Source organism: Pristis pectinata, chromosome 3 (genome assembly GCF_009764475.1).
Source record: "Pristis pectinata isolate sPriPec2 chromosome 3, sPriPec2.1.pri, whole genome shotgun sequence".
Taxonomy (NCBI): Eukaryota; Metazoa; Chordata; class Chondrichthyes; order Rhinopristiformes; family Pristidae; genus Pristis; species Pristis pectinata.
Window position 1 is genome coordinate 68,638,419 of NC_067407.1, and position 22,759 is coordinate 68,661,177.

The 22,759-nt window shown below is 45.6% G+C and overlaps 1 protein-coding gene across 1 annotated transcript in view; it reads left to right on the forward strand.

The window, feature by feature from the left end:
• The window catches only part of tnr (tenascin R (restrictin, janusin)), a 132,077-nt gene that overhangs the window by 64,950 nt on the left and 44,368 nt on the right, over positions 1–22,759 (forward strand). Inside the window, 2 exon segments of the mRNA XM_052011204.1 lie at positions 2,078–2,197; positions 7,477–7,620. Coding sequence (XP_051867164.1) covers positions 2,078–2,197; positions 7,477–7,620 — 264 coding nt within the window.

Consider the following 22,759-nt stretch of genomic DNA (forward strand, 5'->3'; position numbering starts at 1 on the left):
CGGGTCACTGGCGCTGTAATAGTGTTACGCTAACCATTACGCTACCATGCCAGCCTTAAAGTATCTGATATCATGTACCTGTTTGAGGGGGGAAATGACCACAGGGGACATTCTACACTACCTGCCTGCCCTCACTGCCCTTCCTGGTTGTCATGCATCTCAAGACTCCAAGTTTTCCCCTCCCACTATTGTACACGTAATCTTAAATCTATCCCAATACCTCTGGCAAGGGAAGGATCCACTCCCATAATTTTATAAATCTGTTTATTCCAAAGGAACAACAGTCATTCCTTAAGGCCAATGTTCTCCAGCTCCAACAACATCCTCTTGTGTACCCTCCAGAGATACATTCACACCTTGATGGTGGCATTCTGTGGCATTACACCTCTGCTCATGCTCCAGACCTCAACCAGTAACAACAACCTGTATGCCCACTTCACCTCTTCCTTCCGACATCAGTGCAAGCACACTCCAAGGCCTATTCTTCTGGACTTGCTCTTGAGTATTCCTTTCATTGCCCAGTGCATTCACTTCTCTCACTGAGTTTCATTTGTCCACCAGACCAGACTGTGCACTTCACAGCATCTCCATGCTATCAAGACATGACCATTTCTTTCAATCAACTATCCACTGGTCCATCTGGCCTCTTCACAGTACAACATCAGACTGCACTGTGTCTGTCTCACACATGGAACATAGAACTGCACAAAACAGCACAGGAACAGGCCCTTCAGCCCACCATGTCCATGCCGACCATCAAGTACCCCTATAGCATTTAATAGCACTTGGTCCATAGCCTTCTAGATACTACTTAAATGCTGCGAGAGTGTCTGCCTCCACCACCCACTCAGGCAGTACATTCCAAATTCTGACGGCCCTCTGCATGAAAGAAATTCTTCCTCAGATCCTCTCCTGAAGCTGTTACCTCCTACAGATGTCCTTTAGTCAGCTGCGATGAAACATTTCCTGTGATCTACTTAATTTATTCCCCTCCTCCAATCCAAGGGAAACAAACCCAGCTCATCCCAGGCAACATCCTGACTAATCTTCTCCAGTGCAATCACATCCTTCCTATGGCATGGTGCACACAGAACTCCAGTTGTGGACTGACCACTGTTTGTAATGTTGAACCGTAACCTCCCTTCTCTAGTCAAGGCAAGTATCCCATGTGTCAGCTTACTTGTCTGTGCTGCCACCTTCAGGGATCTTTGTTCTTTTACATCAAGGTCTCTGTTCTTCAATACTTCCCAGGGCCCAACGTTCGTGGTATTTCTCCTACCCTTATTTGACGACCTCCCCAACATTCAGCACCTTACACTGATCAGGATTAAATTTCATCTGCTATTGCTCAACTCAACATTCCAGTTGATCAATATCATGCTCTGTGCTGAGACTACCCTCACTATCGATAAGTGATTTTTGTGTCATATTCTATCTCAGTAATCAAACCTTCCATTAATATATATAACAGAGTAAGAACCCCAGCACTGTCTGCCACAGCATTGGTCACAGGCTTCTATTTACTGTACCATCACAGTCTTCTACTCCCAAGCCAATTTTATATCCAATTTGTCAACCTGACTCTGATCCCATGGGGTCTAACGTTTTGGACCAGCCTCCTATGTGGAACCTTGTCAAAGGCCTCACTGAAGTCCCATATAAACCACATCCAATGCACTGCCCTCATCGATAGATGTTTCTTTTTCAAAAACCTCACTCAAATTCAGACAAATGCAAATCCATGCTGAACTATCCCAGATCATCTCCTGCCTTTCCAAGTGGAGATTAATCCTGTCCCTCAAAAGTTTTTCCAATAACTTCCCTACCACTGAAGATAGGCTTATCTTCACTACCCTTCTTGAACAAAGGTACCCACACCTACTGCCCTCCAGTCATATGGCATGTCAGCCACGATTGGCAAAGATCTAAGCACCTCTCTCAGTGGAGGGAGGTTAGGTTGTCTGCCTGACAGACACCACACTGACATGCAGAACATTTGCAGGCAAACAAGAGTGGAATTGCTGTTATTGGTAAGGTGTGTGGTGATGATGATCCAGTCTTTCTGATATCTTTGCAGCAATGGACAGCCCACTGGCTGTGCAGGTTGTTAACATCACTCCAACAGAGGCTCAGCTGACGTGGGCTGCACCTCAGGCTGTGGTGCAGAACTATGTGATTATCGTGTCACACAGCCAGGGTAAGTATTTTCTGGGCCTTGCCTGCTCCATGAGATTCCTGGGACATCCCACTCCCTCCTCCTTCAACTGTCCCAGCCCCCAGAATACTCTATCACCTGGTTCAGCTGCCCCATCCCTGCCCTGTCTTCATCATCATCATCATCCTCCTCCTCAAGCCCCAGTCTGCCAACCCTCAATGGTATTTGCACTGACAATGTATTCCCAAAGCCTATTCCATCTTCTCAGTGGGAAAGTATTTTGGAGATAGTGACCATAACTCCTTGACCTTTACCATAGTCTTGGAGAGGGATAGCAGCAGATGATATGGGAAAGTATTTAAGTGGGGCAGGGGAATTATGATGCTATTAGGCAGAAACTTGGCAACGTAACTTGGGAACATATGTTCTTGGGGGAAGTGCACAGCAGAAATATGGGGGCTGTTTACGGAGTACGCATGGGGTTCTGGATAAATTTGTCCCATGAGACAGAGTAAGGTTGGTAGAGTGAAGGAACAGTGGTTGACATGAGATGTAAAATATCTTGTCAGGAGGAAGAAAGAAGCTTACCTAAAGTTTAGAAAGCATGAATCAGACAGGGCTCTGGAGAGTTAAAAGGTAGCCAGGAGAGAGCTTAAGAATGAACTTGAGAGAAAGAAGGGGGCATGAGAAGTCCTTGGTGAGTAGGATCAGGGAAAACCCCAAGGCATTCTACACATTATTCTTAATATGACTAGAGTGAGGGTAGGACTGATCAGGGATAAGACAAAACGTGTGCCTGGAGTTGAAAGAGGTAGGGGAAGTCCTTCGAATACTTTGCTTTGGTATTCACCAGAGGGAGACCTTAATATTTGTGAGGATAGCGTACGACAGACTGATATGCTAGGGCATGTCGATGTAAGGAAAGATGATGTGCTGGAACTATTGAAAGACATTAGGCTAGAGAAGTCACCGGGGCAGGACAGGATATATCCAAGGTTATTACGGGAAGCTAGGGAAGAGATTGCTGTGCCTTTGGCCATGATCTGTGTCCTCACTTGCCACAGGAGTAGTGCCGGATGATTGGAGGGTGGCAAATGTTTTTCCTTTGTTTAAGAAAGGAAGTAGGGATAACCCTGGGAATTACAGACCAGTGAGTCTTACTTCAGTGGTAGGAAAATTAACCCAGAAAATGTGAAGTGATACACTTTGGAAGATTGAATTTGAAGGCAGGATATAAGGTTGATGGTAGGACTCTTAGCAGTGTGGAGGAACAGAGGGATCTTGGACTCCACGTCCACAGGTCCCTCAAGGTTGCCTTGCAAGTCGATAGGGTTTTTAAGGTGTATGGAGTGTTGGCCTTCATTAGTTAGGGTATTGAGTTCAAGAGCTGAGGTAATGTTGCAGCTCTATAGAACTCTGGTTAGACCACACTTGGAGTATTGTGTTCAGTTCTGATTGCCTCATTATGGGAAAGATGTGGAAGCTTTAGAGGGTGCAGAGGAGATTTACCAGGATGCTGTCTGGATTGGAGAGCATGTCATGTGAGGATAGGTTGAGTGAGCTAGGGCTTTTTTTCTTTGGAGATGAGGATGAGAGGTGACTTGATAGAGGTGTATGAGATAAGAGACATAGATCGGGTTGACAGTCAAAGACTTTTTCCCAGGGCTAACATGCGGGGGCATAATTTTAATGTGATTGGAGGAAAGAGGTTTTGTTTTAGAGAGTGGTGGGTGCTTGGAAAGCACTGCCAGCAGAGGTGGTGGAGGCAGATATATTAGGGACATTTAAGAGACTCTTAGATAGCCACATGAATGATAGAGAAATGGAGGGCTATGTGGGAGGGAAGGGTTAGATATTGGAGCAGGATAAAATGTCAGCATAACATTGGTGGGCCAAAGGGCCTGTACTGTGCTGTAATGATCTGTTCTCTCTGTAAATGTGGGAAAGGTAGACAAACTAGGGTTGGACTTTTCCAGTGAGCGATTGGGCCCAGGAGGGTGTTGTAGAACAGAGGGACCTAGGAGTACAAGGTTCCCTAGAAGTGGAGTCACAAGTAGACAGGGTGGTGAAGAAAGCTTTTGGCACACTGGCCTTCATCAGTCAGGCCACTGAGTATACAAATTGGGATGTTATATTGCAGTTGTACAATTGGAATTTGGAGTTCTGGTCACCCTGCTATAAGAAAGATGCCATTAAGCTGGAAAGAGTGCAGAGGACCTATGAGGATGTGCTGGAACCTGAGGGTCTGAGTTATGGAGAGGGGTTGGGACTGCTGTCATTGGAGTGAGAGAGAATGAGGGGTGATCTTGGAGGTGTATAAAATCATGAAGGCCAAAGGTAGGGTGAATGTGCGCAGTCTTTTTCCTAGAATCAGGCACCAGAGGGCATGGGTTTAAGGTGAGAGGGGAGATTTAACCTAAGGGGTAATGTTTTCACCCAGAGGGTGGTCAGTATATGGAATGAGCTGCCAGAGGAAGTGGTCGAGACAGGTATGTGAACACTTAAGAGGCACTAGGACAGGTATATGGATAGGAAAAGTTTAGAGGGATCTGGGCCAAACTCAAGCAAATGGGACTAGCTTTGGTGGGAATCTTGATCAGAATGGACCAGTTGGGACAAAGGGCCTGTTTCTATGATGTATGAATCTAGGTAGAAAACCAGAGCTGGAGGAGGCCATTCAGGCCTACTGAAGTTGTTGCTGTGGGCATATGAACATACTCAGTATAAATGACATGAAAATTAGCTTCCCACCTTCTCCCCATTACCCCTTAATCCCTTTGGCATTAAGAAATATATTTACCGCCTTGAACATCTATGTAATGCTGACCTCCTGCATTCTAAAATCCTCAGGGAAGTTTGCTAGTGCTTCTGGGAAGGACTTAAATAATTTGACAGGAATGGGACACAGTAGCAATACAGTAGGGGTTAAAATGGACAAACATTAAGGGACAGCTTGGAAAACTAACTACAGGCCTCCTAATGGTCAACAGGAGATCAATGGGCAGATATGTAGGCAAACAGCAGAGAGATGTGATTTTAAAATATGGTTATAGTACTAGGGGATTTCAGTTTCCTACATATTAACTGGGATTGATTTCGCATAAAGGACTCAGGGGTTGAAATTTGAGGTTTCCAGGAGAGGTTCTTGATACAGTATGCAGATCAACCGGTGAGGGAAGGTGCATCACTGAAGCTTGTCTTATGGAATGTCGTCTGTCAGGTGGAATGAGTGTCAGTGGGGGAGCATTTTGGAGATAGTGGTTATGGAAAAAGATAGGGATAGACCAGTAATAGTAGTCTTAAACTGGGGGAAGCACAATTTCTTTAACATAAGGGAGGATCTGGCAAAGGGAGACTGGCAGCAAAAACTTGCAGGAAAGTCTATACCTGCACAATGGGAAGAATACTAAAGAGAAATAATGAGCATTCATGGCCAATTCCAACTCTCTCCTGTTGGCCAACCAGTTCTCTATACATTGGCACCTTAGCTCCTCCCCCACCCCACCAATCCCATGTGCTTTGATGTTTTACTGAAACTCTGGTCAATGTCCAAGTATACCACATCCACTGGTTCTTCCCATCCATTCTGCTAGTTATATCTTCAAAGAGTGCCAGTAGATATGTCAAGCATGTGACTAGTGCTGTACCACAGGGACCAGTACTGGGACCTTCGTTATTTGTGACTTGAACGTGAATGTAGGAGGTATAATTGGTAAGTCCGCAGATGGTGTTGTGGATAGCTGGGAAGGCTATCTAAGTCTACAGCAGGATATAGATCAGTCGCAAAGTTAGGTGGAACACAGCAGATGGAATTTAATCCCAACAAGTGCAAGGCAATGCATTTTGAGAAGTCAAATAAAGGTAGAACAAACAGGAAATGGTAGGGCACTAAAGAATGTTGATGAACAGAAGGACCTTGAGGTTCAAGTCCATAGTTCCCCAAATGTGGCAACACAGATATATGTGGTGAAGAAGACATATTGCATTCAAAGGTCAGGGTATAGAATATGAAAGTTGGGACATTATGTTACAATTTTACAAAACACTGGTTCGGCTGCACTTGAAGTAATGTGTACAGTTCTGGTCGCCACACTACAGGAAGGATGTGATTTTTTTAAAAAGTGGTTAAAATCTGGAACTCACTGCCAAAAGAAGTGGTGGAATCAGATTCAATTACTATGTTTACAAGACATTTAGGCAAGGCATAGAAGGATACAGACCTAGGGCTGGCAAATATTTTAATGTAAAAGGACAAACTAGTTGGCACAGACATGGTGGGCCAAAGGACCCATTTTTGTGCTGTATGACTATGATTTCCCCTTTAGTGAATCCATGTTGACTTTATCCAATCCTATCTGTCCTCTTGGTGAAGAGAGATCAGGTTTCTATTCACAAAATTTTAGTTCTCAATGAAACCTACATATTTTTTGCAGGACTGAACATATTAGATGCAGGAGTGATGTTTCTGATTGAGTGAGTCCAGGTCCAGTGGTCACAATCTAGGGATAAAGGGTGAGCTATTTAGGACTGGAATGAGGAGACAGTTCTTCTCCCAAAGGGTGGTGAATCTGTGGAATTCTGTCACTGAAAGCAGTTGAAATCAGATCACAATATACATTTAAAGGTCAGACATTGCTCCTTGAGCCAGAGGATTAAGGGATGCCAGGAGAAAGCTTGGTAGACAGTGTGGTTCCCAAGGCTATATCTGGGATATTGTGTGGGGCAACACCTCTTGCTCAAAGCTTGGAACAATGGGGAGAATAGTGACAGATGGCAAGGAAACATGGCAGAGTGGGCAGGAAAGTGGGAGATGGAATACAGGGAAGTAAGAGCTGGTTCACCTTGGAAGAAAGGGTAAGGAGAGGGTGTAGAATGAATGGCAGGGTTCTAAGGAGTGTGAAATGACAGGGGAACATGGTATTCACAAATCCTTGAGTGTGGCAGGGCAGGTTGAGAAAGAAGCTTTTAAAGTACATAGGTCCTGGGATCCATAAATAGATGCAGCGAGAACAGAAGGTGTTGATTCTGGATAGGCACTGGAGAGAGAATTTGCAGGGCTGTTGGAAAAGAGCCAGGAAGTGGGACTTGAGGGATTTTATACCCTGACTGGGCATGTGTTGATGGACCAAGTGGCCTCATTAATTAGTTCTATGATTCTGAATGGAACATTACTTTTTAAAAATGCTGACCGTGATCCTCCTGACCTTCCTCCAACCTTCCAGCGCACTGTACCAACCTCCTGTCATATTTGGGCAGTATGTTCATTTGTGCTTTCTGTTCCTTATTACTTGATGCCAGCAGATTCTTTCCTTTCTGTGCAGTTGCTGCAGACAGGATTCTTGTCAACGGGGCTGTGACACAGCATCAGCTGACCCACCTCCAACCATTCACCAATTACTCCATCACCATCTATGCCACCAGAGGGTCCATGGCCAGTTCTGCTGTCTCCCTTCACTTCTTCACACGTATGTACTTATTTAAGGCAGCTCCATGTGTGCAACAGTAAGTGCCATCAGTAACCGTAGATTGGCAGAGAAAGGTTAAGTGCAGTATGGGGCACTGGACTGAGAAGACTGATACAGTCAGAAGGTGGCATTGGGCCTCATTTACCGAGTCAGATCTGCAGGAATATCTGCGTAAGGACACCTGAAAAGGTGTAGAGTATCAGCATTAGAGATGCAGTTGGTCACTGAGTGTAGGAGACCTGTTACCGTATTATGTGAGGAAGCTGACTTACTATTGTCGAGAGAGTGCTAGTGGAGGGTTACAGAATAGTCATGTGGGATTAACCTGCAGAAATAGATTTAGCAGCACCAGGATGGGTTGCTCTGACTGACAGTGTAAAGGGTATGGATTAACATTGTCTCATGTCGGTAACACAGGAACCAGGGAAAACTGATTACTGTGTGGCTTCCAGTCACATCTTATGTAGCTCTCCCTGAATTCCATGGGACCCAACCTTCCAGACCAGCCTACCATGTGGGATCTTGTTGACAGCATTGTTAAAGTTCAAATAGACAATATCCACTGCCCTACCCTCATCTACCTCTTTGGTTACCTCTTCAAACATTTCTAAAAGATTTGTCAAGGCTTACCATGCTGACTCCTCCTAATCAGACATTATCTCTCCAAATCCTAGTAAATCCTGTCGCTCAGAATTCCCTCCAGTAGCTTCCCCATCACTGATATTAGGCTAACTGGCCTGTAGTTCCATGATTTGTCCTTGCTACTCTTAAACAATGGAATGACGTTAGCTACCTTCCAGTGTTCAGGAACTTTACCAGTGGCTAACGACGAAGCAAATCTCTGCAAGGGCCTCAGCAATTTCCTCTCTAGCCAGCACAAAGTCCAAGGATGCAGTCTGTCAGGCCCTGGAGTTTATCCACATTAATGCACTGCAAGGCTGCAAATACCTCCTCTGGTAATATGAATTTTCTGCAAAATATCTCCACTAGTTTACCATCTCTTGAGCAACCATGATTTTTTCAGTAAACACAGAAATTAGTTATAAGTTCCACTCATGTCCTGCAGCTCAAGACATATAGGCAGCCCTGCTGATCCCCAAGGGGACCTTCTCTCTCACCACCCTTTTACTCTTAATATAGCTATAGTACCTCCTGAGATCACTGCTGCCTGCTAGACCACAAGTTATGTGCCAGGTCTGAGTTCTTGATCTTCAAATACTCCTTTTTGGTGGTGTTAGTCTTGGTTTGCTGAATGTTGATGGCCAGTGGTGAGGGTCACATACTCTACTGGCAGCCCAGGTGTTTTTTCCACAAGTTCTTTCTTGGTAACTGCCATGATCATACCTACAGCCACCATCTGTCTCATGTCGTGGACAGCAAAACAAGCAAGAGGTGGATGTTCAGAGAAGCTCTCCACACATGAGCCTAGTTGCAACCTCAGAACAGAGAACAGCACTGGACAGGCCATTTGGCCCACAATATGGTGCCGATCTTAGTGTCCATTTACACTAAATGTCCTCCTCCTGTGTATCATCTATATCATCCATCTTCGTGTGTCGAAAAGCCTCTTAAAATCCACCAATCTCCCCAATTCCACTGCTACCCCAGTAACCTATTCCAGGCACCTACCACTTTCGGCATAAAAAAATTACCCCTCACATCACCATTAAACTCCCCCACCCCCCACAACCTTAAAAGCATGTCCTCTGGTGTTTGACATTTCTACCTTGGGGAATAGATTCTGACTATCTATTCGATCTGCCTCTGATAATTTTAAAAACCTCTATCAAGTATCCCCCCAGCGTCCAGCACTCCAGAGGGAACAAACCAAATTTGTCCAACTTTTCCTTACAGCTCATCCCCTCTAATCCAGGCAGCATCCTGGTAAACCTCTTCTGCACCCTTTCCACAGTCTCCATATCCTTCCTATAATGGGATGACCAAAACTGCACCCAATACTCCAAGTGTGGTCTGACTAAAGTTTTATATAGCTTCAGCATGAATTCCTGACTTTTATATTCAGCACTCCTACTGATGAAGGCAAGCCTTCTTTACCACCTTATCCACTTGGGTAGCCACTTTCAGTGAACTGTGGACGTAGACCCAAGATCCCTCTGTACCTCAATAGCACTAAGGGGCCTACCACTAACTGTATACTTTCTCCTTACATTTGACCTCCTAAAGGGCAACACCTCACATGCCCAGATTAAACTCCATCTGCCATTTCTCTGCCCATATCTGTAACTGATCTATGCCCTGCAGTATTCTTTGATAGTCCTTTACACTGTCCACAACTCCACCAATCTTGGTGTCATCTGCAAACCTGCTAATCCACCCGTCTACATTTTCTTCCAAATCATTGATATCACAAAGAGGTCCCAGAACCAATCCTTGTGGAACACCACTGGTCACAGACCCCCCCCCCCCCACCCAACCAGAGTAGCAGCCTTTCACCCCTACTGTCTTTTACGGGCAAGCCAGTTCTGAATCCAAATTTGTAATTTACCCTGGATCCCATGCATCTTTATCTTGTGAATCAACCGACCATGAGGAACCTTGTCAAATGCCTTAAAGTTTATGTAGATAATGTCCATTGCCTTGCCCTCAAACACCTTTGTCAACTCAATAAACTCAATCAAGTTTGTAAGACATGACCTGCTGTGCACAAAGCCTTGCTGACTGTCCCCAAGCAGGCCATGCCTTTCCAAATATGCACAAATCCTATCCCTCAGCATGCTCTCCAAAGCTCCCCTACCACTGATGTGAGGCTCCCTGGCCTGTAATTACCTGGATTATCCCCATTTCCCTTCTTGAACAAAGGCACAACATATTCTACCCTACAGTCCTCTAGGACCTCACCTATTGCTAGTGAGGACAAAGATTCTTGTCAAAGCCCCAGCAATCTCCTCACTTACTTTTTTCAATTTTCTGGGATTATATGTCATCAGACCCTTGGGATTTATCTACCTTAATGCTTTTCAGGAGACCCAGCACTAACTCCTGCTTAAGTGTCCAAAATGTCCCAGCACATTGGCATGCCACACTCTTTCACTATCCTCAGTAAATACTGAGGCAAAGTAGTTATTTAGTACTTCAGCCACTTGCTGACTCCAAGCAGAAACTCCCTCCCTTATCCTTGAGTGGACCTATCCTCTCCTTAGTTGTCATCTTTTTCTTAATACAAGTATAAAATACTTTGATTCTCCTTGACCCTGCTCACAAAGGACATTTCATGGTCTCTTTTGTCCTTACTAATCACCTGCTTGAGCACTTCCCTGCTATCTTTATATTTCACAAGGGCCCAGTTGGATTTTAGCTTCCTAAACCTTGTCTCCTTCCTTTTCCTTTCTGACTAAGTTTAGGACTTCTTAGGTCATGCAAGGTTCCCTTATCTTACCATCCTTGTTCTTACTCCTTACTGGAACATGCTGATCTTGAGCTCTGATCAGCTGGTCTTTAAACAACTCCCACATGCTCCCAATCAACACCCCTTAGCTCCTACCTTATCCTGTAATAATTTACCCTCCCCCAAATTTAGTGCCTTCCCATAAGATCCAATTTTATCCTTACTCATAACTGTCTTAAAGCATAATGAGTTGTGGTCACTGTTCCCAAAATATTCACCCACTGTCAGGTCTGTCACCTGGCCTGACTCATAGCCCAAAACTAGGTCCAGTATGTTCTCTCCTCTAGTTGGACTCTCCACATACTGTTTCAAGAACTCGTCTTGGATGCACTGAAGAAATCCTGCCCCATCTAAGCTTCTCGTATTATCAAAGTTCCAATCAATCCTGGGGAAGTTAAAGTCCCCCACAATAACAACCCTGTTGTTTCTGCACCTTTCAATAACCTGTCCACATATCTGTTCCTCCACCTCTTGGTGGCTTTTGGGAGGCCTATAGTATAATCCCATCAGCATAATTGCACCTATCATATTTCTGAGCTCCACCCAAATTGTCCATGTGGATAAGCCTTCCAGTATGTCCTCTGAGTCACAAGAGATTCTGTAGTGCTGGAATCTGGAGCAACACACACAAAATACTGGAGGAACTCAGCAGGTCAGGCAGCATAGAATATAAAACACTACAGCACAGTAAGGCCCTTTGGCTCACAATGTTGTGCCAACATCTTATCCTGCTCTAAGATCTATCTAACCCTTCCCTCCCACATAGCCTCCCCCCATTCAGCTGTCATTTATGTCTATCAATGAGTCTGCCCCCACAACCTCTGCCAGCAGTGTGTTCCATGCACCAATCATTATGTTTAAAAAAAAAACACTTACCCCTGACATCCCCCTTATACCTTCCTCCAATCACCTTAAAATTATGTCCCCTCGTGTTAGCCATTGTTGTCCTGGGAAAAAGTCTGACTGTACACTCGATCTATGCCTCTTATCATCTTGCACACCTCTATCAAGTCACCTCTCATCCTCTTCCTCTCCAAAGAGGAAAGCCCTAGCTCACTCAACCTATCCTCATAAAACATGCTCTCCAATCCAGGCAACATCCTGGTAAATCTCCTCTGCACCTTCTCTTCCACATCCTTTCTATAATGAGGCAACCAGAAATGAACACAATACTCCAAGTGTGGTCTGACCAGAGTTCTACAGATCTGCAACATCACCTCGCGGCTCTTGAACTCAATACCCCGACTAATGAAGGCCAGCACTCCATACATCTCCTTAACAACCCTATTGACCTGTGTGGCAACCTTGAGAGATCTATGGACATGGACTCCAAGATCCCTCTGTTCCTCCACACTGCTAAGAGTCCTGCCATTAACCTTGTATTCTGCCTTCAAATTCAATCTCCCAACATGTATCACTTCACACTTATCTGGGTTGAACGCCATCGGCCACTTCGCAGCCCAGTTCTGCATTCTATCAATATCCTCTTGTAATCTACAGCAACCTTCTACACTATCCACAACACCACCAACCTTCTACACTATCCACAACACCACCAACCTTTATCATCAGCAAACTTACAAATCCACCCTTCTATATCCTCATCCAAGTCATTGATTAAAATCACAAAGAATAGGGGTCCCAGAACAGATCCCTGCAGAACACCACTGGTCACCAGCCGCCAGGCAGAATAAGTTCCATGTACCACCACCCTGTCTTCTATGGGTGATCTAATTCTGAATCCACACTGCCAAGTTTCTCTGGATCCCATGCCTCCTGACTTTCTGAATCCACCTTCATGAGGAACCTTGCCAAACACCTTACTAAAATCCATGTAAACTACATCCACTGCTCTACCTTCTTCAATGTGCTTTGTCACATCCTCAAAGAATTCAGTCAGGCTTGAGGCACAACCTGCCCCTCTCAAACCTATGCCGACAGTCTCTAATCAGCCTATGCTTCTCTAAATGCCCATAAATCCCATCTAAGAATCTTCTCCAGTAATTTGCCCACCACTGAAGTAAGACTCCATGGTCTGCAATTCCAAGGAGCAAGATTTAAAGGAATAAGATTTGCCACCCTCCAAGCATCTGGCACTACTCCTGTGGCCAGTGAGGATGCAAAGATTGGTGCCAAAGGCACAGCAAACTCTTCCCTAGCTTCCCATAATAACTTTGGATATATCCCATCTGGCCCCAGTGACTTAACTATCCTAATGTTTTTCAATGATTCCAGCACATCCTCTTTCCTTACATCGACATGCCCTAGCATATGTCTGTCTCAAACATCAAGGTCTCTCTCGCTGGTGAATACCGAAGCAAAGTATTCATTAAGGACCTCCCCTACCTCTTTCAACTCCAGGCACGTTTCCCCTTTTATCCCTGATTGGTCCTACCCTCATTCTAGTCATCCTCTTATTCTTCACATACTTTTAGAACTCTGTGGGGTTTTCCTTGATCCTACTCGACAAGGACTTCTCATGCCCCCTTCTAGTTCTCTTAAGTCCATTCTGAAGCTCCCTCCTGGCTCCAGACCCGTCTGATCCATGCTTTCTAAACCTTAGGTAAGCTTCTTTCTTCCTCTTGACAAGATATTCTACATCCCGTGTCAACCACAGTTCCTTCACTCTACCATCCTTACCCTGCCTCAATGGGACAAATTTATCCAGAGTCCCATGTAAGTATTCCTTAAAGAAACTCCACATTTCCACTGTGCACTTCCCCAAGAACATCTGTTCCCAAGTTACGCTCCCAAGTTCCTGCCTAATAGCATCATAATGCCCCCTCCCCCACTTAAATACTTTCCCATATCATCTGCTCCTATCCCTCTCCAAGACTATGGTAAAGGTCAAGGAGTTATGGTCACTATCTCCCAAATGCTCTCCCAATGAGAGATCTAAAACCTGATCAGGCTCATTGCCTAGACCCAGGTCCAGTATGGCTTCTCCTCTAGTCAGCCTGTCCACATGCTGTGTCAGGAATCCTTCCTGTACACACCAAACAAACTCTGTCCTATCTATCCCCTTTACACTAAGGAGGTGCCAATCAATATTAGGGAAATTGAAATCACCCATGACAACAACCCTGTTATTTTTGCACCTCTCCAAAATCTGCCTGCCAATCTGCTCCTCAGCATCTCTGCTGCTAATGGGGGGTCAGTAGAATACTCCCAATAGTGATCGCTCCCTTTCTGTTTCTGACTTCCACACACACTGACTCAGTGGACAATTCCTCCAGGACATCCTCCCTTTCTACAGCTGTGACACTGTCCCTGATCAGCAAAGCCACTCCCCCTTACCTCCACCCCTGTATCTTTAGAAACAAACCTCAATGTCCAGCAGCCATTCCTGCCCTTGCGACAGCCAAGTCTCTGTAATGGCCACCACGTCGTAGTTCCATGTACTTACCCACTGTCTAAGTTCATCAGCCTTGTTCCTGATACTTCTCACATTAAATTAGACACACTTCAGCCCATCCAACTGACTGCAATTTTGCCCCTTCAAATGCCTATCCTTCCTCAGTCATTCTGCACTCTGCATCTACTTGTACAGTAAGTGAACCACGGTCTGACCTATCAATCTGGTTCCCATCCCCCTGCGAAACTAGTTTAAACCCTCCCCAACAGTGCTTGCTAACCTGCCTGCAAGAATATTGTTCCCCCTCCAGTTCAGGTGTAACCCATCCCTTTTATACATGTCATTACCTTCCCCAGAAGAGATTCCAATGATCAACAAATCTGAAACCCTGCCCCCTGCACCAATTTCTCAGCCAAGCATTCATCTGTCAATTCTCACCCTCACTGGCATGTGGCACAGGCAGCAATCCAGAGATTACTACCCTCGAGGTCCTGTTCTTCAGCTTCCTACCTAACTCCCTATATTCCCTCTTCAGGACCTCATCTCTTTTCCTACCCACGTCATTGGTACCAATATGTACCACCACCTCTGGCTGTTCACCCTCCCCCTTCAGAATGCCATGGACCCAATCCAAGACATCTCTGACCCTGGCACCAGGGAGGCAACATACCATCCGGGAGTTTCTTTCACATCCACAGAATCTCCTGTCTGCACCCCTTATTATGGAATCCCCTACCGCTCTTCTCTTCTCCCCGCTTCCCTTCTGCACCACACAACCAGGCTCAGTGCCAGAGACTTGGTCACTGCAGCGTTTCTTTGGTAGGCTGCCCCTGCTGCCCCCCCCCCCCCCCAATGTATCAAAAGTAGTATACCTGTTATTAAGGGGAACAGCCACAGGTACTCTGCACTATCTGCCTATTCTCCATCCTCCTCCTGACAGTCACCCAGCTACCTGCCTCCTGCAGCCTCAGAGTGACTGCCTCCCTGTAGCTCTTGTCTATGTACTCCTCAGTATCCCATAGGAGCCAAAGTTCATCAAGCTGCAGCTCCAGTTTCCTTACACAGTCTGTAAGGAGCTGCAGCTGGATGCACCTCATTGCAAATGTAGTTATCAGGGAGACTGAATGTCTCTTCAGAACTCCCACATCTCACAAGCTGTACACACCACTGACCTTGGAGACATTCTCACTACTCTGCACTACAGGGAACACCAAATCAAAGAAAGAAACTTACCAGAGACTTACCTTTGCCTCTTCTCACTGAAGAATCTTGAACCAAAGCCTCAGCTCCCCACTCCAACACTAGCTGCTCCCAAAATCTCTGCTCCACTTATACTTGCCTTACCTTTATTTGCTGTTGTTGATAAGCCTATCTGCAGGTAACTATTTGCAAATGTGCCTCGTTTAGACTCTTGCAAGGTGAAACTCACCAGCTCAGGCACAGAGACTCACCTGTTTTCAAGCTTCCCACTCCAAATCTCACTCCAACTCCCGACTCTGCAAGTCAAACTCACCATCTATGGAGGGAAATAAACCATCGATGTTTCAGTTCGAGACTCTTCATCAGGACTGTGAAGGAAGAGGGCAGAAGCCAGAATAAGAAGGTTGGGGAGGGGGGAGGAATACAGACTGGCAGGTGATAGGCAAGTCCAGGTGAGGGGGGGGGGGGAAGATAGGGAGTGATGCAAGAAGCTGAGAGGCGATAGGTAGAAGAGCTGAATAGAAAAGCCAGGATCTCCTGGTAGCCAGCCACTTCAATTCCACGTCCCACTCCCATACTGACATGTCTGTCCAGAGCCGCCTCTACTACCACAGGTTGGAGGAGCAACACCTTGTATTCAGCCTTGGTAGTCTCCAATTTGACAACCTCAACGTCAATTTCTCTAACTTCCGGTAACCCTCCCCTCTTTCCCCTCCCCTTTGTTTTTCCCTCATTCCTGTGGGCCCCTCACCCCTTCACTTTCCCCTCCCCTGCCCTCATGATCTGCCCATCTATTCCCCACCTTCTTCCTTTTATTCCATGGTCCACTGCCCTCTCCTACTAGATTCCTTCTTCAGCCCTTCGCCTCTTCTACCTATTACCTCTCAGCTTCTTACATTCCCCCTCCCCCACTCACCTACCTCCCCCTTCTCCCTTGGACTCACCTATCACCTGCCAGCTTATGCTCCTCACCCTCCCCTGACCTTATTCTGGCTTCTGCCCTCTTCCTTTCCAGTCCTGAGGAAGGGTCTCAACCTGAAAAGTCGACTGTTTATTCCCCTCCATAGGAGCTGCTGAGTTCCTCCAACATATTGTGTGTTGTCCTCTGAGTACTGCTGTGACATTCTCCCTTATCAGCAGTGCAACCCCTTTTATGTCCCCCTGTATCACATCTACAGCAACAGAACCCAGGAACGTTGAGCTGCCAGTCCTGGCCCTCACGCATCCAGGTGTCTGTAATGGCAACATCATAATTCCATGTACTGATCCATACTCTAAGTTCATCCTCCTTACCCATAGTACTCCAAGCATCAGATTAAACACATTTCAGCCCATCAGTCCTACCATGTTTACTACATAGAACAGTACAGCACAGGAACAGGCCCTTCAGCCTACAATGTTGTGCCGAACCAATTACGTTAGTAATAAAATGCCCAACTAAACTAGTCCCTTCTGCCTACACAATGTCCATATCCTACCATTTCTCTCACATTCATGTGCCTATCTAAGAGCTTCTTCAATGCCCCTATTGTATCTACCTCCACCACCACCCCAGGCGGTGCAGTCCAGGCACCCACCACTAAAAAAAACTTGTCCTGCACATCTCCTTTGAACTTTTCCCCTCTCACCTGAAATGCCCCACTAACTCATCCATGTACATTCTCATCCAGGTCATTTACATACATCACAAACAGCAGAAGTCTCAATATGGATCCCTTAGGGATGCCACTAGTCACAGACCTCCAGGTAGAATAAGTCCCATCGATCACTACCCTCTATCTCCTATGGGCAAGCCAGTTCTGAATCCAAATGTCCAATTCACCTTGGATCCCATGCATCTTTAATCTTCTGGATGAGTATCCCATGAGGGACCCTGTCAAATGCCATGTAGACAACATCCACAGCTCTACCTTCATCAATCACTCTCATCAAAAAACTATCAAGTTCATAAGGCATGACTTGCCCTGCACAAAGCTATGCTGACTGTCCCTAATTAGGACATGGTTTTCCAAATGCTCACAAATCCTATCCCTAAATATCATCTCCAGTAACTTCCCAACCACTGATGTGAGACTCACCAGTCTATAGCCTGTCCCTTGCTGTCTTTCCTTTCAGTCTTACTTGTCATATCATCTTTCTTGCTACCACCTGTTCCCCTGCTGCTGTGGCTCCCATCCCCCTGTCACTATAGTTTAAACCCTCTCTAATAGCACCAGCAAACCTCCCAGTGACTATATTGGTTCCCCTCCAGTTCAGATGCAAACAATCTGGTCTGTACAGGTTCCACCTGCCCTGGAAGAGAGCCCAATGATCCATAAATCTGAAGCCCTCCCTCCTGCTCCAGCTCTTTAGCCACATATTGAACTGCACTGTGTATCAACTTCTCACCTCACTAGTCCTTTTTAACTTTCCACCTAGCTCCCTAAAATCATTTTGCAGGACCTCATCCCTGCTCCTGACCATGTCATTGGTACCTATATGTACAGTACCACAACCTCTGGCTGCTCACCCTGCCCTCTCAGAGTGTCCTGTACCCACTGCAAGACATCCTTGACCCTGGCACCAGGGAGGCAACATACCATCCTGGAGTCCCTTTGCCTCAGAGCCAGGCACGATGCCACTGACCCAGTTACTGGTGTTGGCCTCTGAAAGGTCATTTCCACCCCCACCCCCCCAGCATCCAAAAGGGTCCACCTGTTAGTGAAGGGAATGGCCTCAGGGGAACCCTGCTCTGTCTGCCTACTCCCCTTACTTCTCCTGGTTGTCACACATCTATCAGTAGCCTGCACCTCAGGTGTGACCACCTCACTAGAACTCTCATCTATGAGGTTCTCAGATTCCCAGATGATCCTGAGTACATCCAACTCCAGTTCCAGTTCCTTGATCCAGTCTGTCAGGAGCTGCACTTCCCACAGGATTTGTCATTAGGGAGACCATGAGGTCCCACATCTTGCAGGAGGAGCATTCCACTGCCCTGGCTGCCATTTTGTCTGCACTGTCAAGGGTCACAGATATAGCAGGAAAATAAAAACCTTACCTAATTCTAACCTGCTCCTCACTAAAGCCTCAGCTGCCCACTCCTACACTGGCCAACTCTCACAATGGCCACTCCAAAATGGCCTCTCCACTTGATCCTACCTTCTTTTTATTGGCAAAAATGTGTAGCAACTTGGCCAATCAGTAACAACTTTTTAAAAGCTGCTGGCTCCTCCCCTCTGCTGCTCTGGCTGCTGCAACTGTAGAAAAACCTTGTTGAGGTTCCAGTGGCTACATCTCCTAACTTTATAAATTTGGGGCTTTCTTCCAACTTTTTGTTGGTGCCTTGAGCCAGCGTGAATTTAATATCAGCCTTTGCTGAGGGATGGCTCTCCCGATGTTTGATGTCATACATATTTTGCAAGATCTTGTCATGAGCCTTTATTGTCAGAGGGCATCTGGGGCAGGTTGGCAGAGGACCTTTCCTTTACAGATGTTGAAGGTAGCTTCATTGAACGGGTCGACGATGCCATGCTACTTTCTCTTTGAGTATGCACAAATGCAACTGTCATTTGCAAACTACCACTTACAGAACATAGGACATAGTCAAATTTGAGTTTGTCATATGCACAACTTCACCTTTGCACAGGTGCAATGAAAAACTTGCTTGCAGCAGCATCACAGACACGTACCATCAGATACACAACATTCACAAGGAAAGCATAAATTATACAAAAGTTTTACAAGAAAGAACACAATTAGAACATGGAACAGTACAGCACAGGAACAGGCCATGATGTCTGTACCGAACATGATGCCAAATTAAACTAAATCTCTTCTGCCTGCGCATGGTCCATATCCCTCCAGTTTCCTGCTAATCCATGTGTCTATCAGAAAGCCTGTTCAATGCCATTATCATATTTGCTTCCACCACCACTGTTGGCAGCCTGTTCCAGGCACCCACCACTCTGTGCAAACAAAAACTGCCCCACTCCTTTAAACCTTCCCCTCTCACTTTAAATGCTGGTATTTGAGATTTCTGCCTTGAGAAAAAGATTCTGACAGTCTACCCTCTCTATGATTCTCTTAATATTGTAAACTTCGATCAGGTCTCCCCTCAGCCTCCACTGCTCCAGAGAAAACAACCCAAGTTTGAACAACCTCTCTTCATAGCACGTGCCGTCTAATCCAGACAGTAACCTGGTATATCTCTTCTGCGCCCTCTCCCAAGCTTCCACATCCTTCCTGTAATGGGGTGATCAGAATTGCACACAATGCTCCAAGTGTTGCCTAACCAAAGTTTCATATAGCTGCAAAACGACTTCCTGGTTCTTATACTCATTGCCTCGACCAGTGAAGACAAGCAGCTTCAAAGCTCTCATTGACCCACTCTCACCGGTCACTCCAATCACAGCGACTGCACTGCCCTGGGCCACTATGAATAGCCCCTGTGAAGAGGCTCTTGTTTTCTCTCCCAATAAGAGCCAGGACTGCTTTGATAACCAAGAGCTTTGATAGACCAGGAGCTAGATATTGGCAAATAAATAGAGCTTTGGTGAGGTGTGCACAGCTCTGAGAAGAGGGTAAGGGAATATGCAGGAGCCTGAAGGAACTGGCAATAACAAAGGTTGCAGAACACCATGCATGACAGAGATCAATGCCAGAGGAAGTGATTGAGGCAGGTACATTAACAACATTTAAAGTGTACTTGGATAGGTACATGGATAGGAAAGGTTGAGAAGGATATGGGCCTAATGCAAGCAAATGGGACTAGCTTAAGCGGGCATCTTGGTTGGCATGGACTGGTTGGGATGAAGGGCCTGTTTCCATGCTGTATGACTCTATGACCCTATATAACAGGTGGCGATAATAACACAGAGAAGGGTAAAACAAATAAATATGTGCCAGCTGTGATAGCATCAGTTCTGGTATGTTATAGTAATGCAGGCCATCAGCTGTTGGGGTTCTCAGTGACTCTGTAAGGATCACTGGACATGCAGTCAGTCTCTGGTGCAGGGGAACAGAATTTCTAAATCATAGCCCTTGAGAACTGGATTTATGCAAGAACTTCAGGCAGCAGTTCAGTGGGTTGAGGAGGATAAGTTGAGCATGCGTGGGAATCTGATTACCATTTACAGTAGTACTCTGAGATGCACTATAGAGGTGGTTGTGTGTGAGCAGTAACCCAGCGACTGTGTGAGCAAGCTGCTTTTGTCAATTAACTTGCACTGGGGGTGGGGAGGGGGAATGGGAGCATAGAGCAAGCCATTTCAAAAAGCAGCAAAGAGACAGTTATATGGAGACACACAGTGTGATGGATTAGTGGTTCCCCAATTTGAGGGAGCTAGTTTAGTTACAATACAACCAAAGGATCAGTGTGCTGTGAGTGATATTGTGAGACTCATCAGTGGGGAAACATTCAGTAGTCGGGAACATGAGGGAGGTGACTTTCATTGATACAGGCACTGGGGGTTATGAGTCCCGAACAGTGGACTGTTAAGGAAGCTGTCAGGATAACAGCACAGCCTAGAGAACGTGTGAGGAAGATGGGTAATGCTCAGCGATGCAGAGGGTATTTGGAACAAGCTGCCACAGGAAGTGGTTGAGGCAGGTACATTAACAACACTTAAAATACATTTGGATACATACACGGATAGGAAATGTTTAGAGGGATATGGGCCAAAAGCAGGCAATTGGGACTAGCACCACAGTCGGCATGGATGAATTGGGCTGAAAGGCCTGTGTTACTCTATGATTCTGTGCACTCACTGCTTCAGTAAAGCAGCCAATATAATCAAAGACCACTCCCACCCCGGACATTCTCTCTTCTCCCCCCTCCCATTGGGCAGAAGATACAAAAACCTGAAAGCATCTAACACCAGGATCAAGGACAGCTTCTATCCTGTTGTTATAAGCTATTGAATGGTGCCCTAGTACGATAAGACCCCTTGACTTCACAATCTACCTCATTATGGCCTTGCACCTTACTGATTGCCTGCACTGCACTTTCTCTGTAACTGTATCACTTAATTCTTCATTCTGTTATTGCTTTTCCCTCAATGCACTGTTGTAATGAAATGATCTGTATGGATGGCATGCAAAACTAAGTTTTTCACTGTACCTTGGTACATGTGACAATAATAAACCAATTACCAATTCACCTATAGTGTAGATTTCTGAGACAAAGGGGCTAAGTGCTGATGAGGAAGGTAAGTAACTCATCAAACTCCAAAGGATTTACTGCCACTGGAAATTCAGAGAGTGGGGTTGATGCCAGAGCGGACTGTGTGACACGTGTGTGTTCAATTAATATCAGGAGAGCTGATGAACGTCAAAAACCTGCAGATGTTGGAAGTCTGAGATAAAAACAGAAAATGTCGGGAATGGGTGTTACATTGTGGAGAGAGGAAAGCTGGGCTAATAACCCTGCCATCAGAACTGGCCATTTAGGAGATCAGATGCTGGTTCAACCTTGGGCTTTGTTGAGACAGTGTCGGAGGTGGGAGTGAGATGTAGAATTGAAGTGATAGATATCTAGAAACTTAGTGTCACGCTTGTGGACTTGAACCAGCGTGATCTGTAAAGTGCACACCCAATCTGTGTGAGGTTCCTCTGGTGAGAGGAAGGTCAGTGGTATGCAAAAGTTTGGGCATGCCTGGTCAAAATTTCTGTTACTGAATAGCTAAGCAAGTAAAAGATGACATGGTTTCCAAAAGGCATAAAGTTAAAGATGACACATTTCTTTAATATTTTAAGCAAGATTACTTTTTTATTTCCATCTTTTACAGTTTTGAAATAACAAAAAAGGAAAAGGGCCCAAAGCAAAAGTTTGGGCACCCTGCATGGTCAGTACTTAGTAACACCCCCTTTGACAAGTATCACAGCTTGTAAATGCTTCCTGTAGCCAGCTAATAGTCTTTCAATTCTTGTTTGGGGGATTTTTGCCCATTCTTCCTTGCAAAAGGCTTCGAGTTCTGTGAGATTCTTGGGCTGTCTTGCATGCACTGCTCTTTTGAGGTCTATCCACAGATTTTCAATGATGTTTAGGTCGGGGGACTGTGAGGGCCATGGCAAAACCTTCAGCTTGTGCCTCTTGAGGTAGTCCATTGTGGATTTTGAGCTGTGTTTAGTATCGTTATCCTGTTGTAGAAGCCATCCTCTTTTCATCTTCAGCTTCTTTACAGATGGTGTGATGTTTGCTC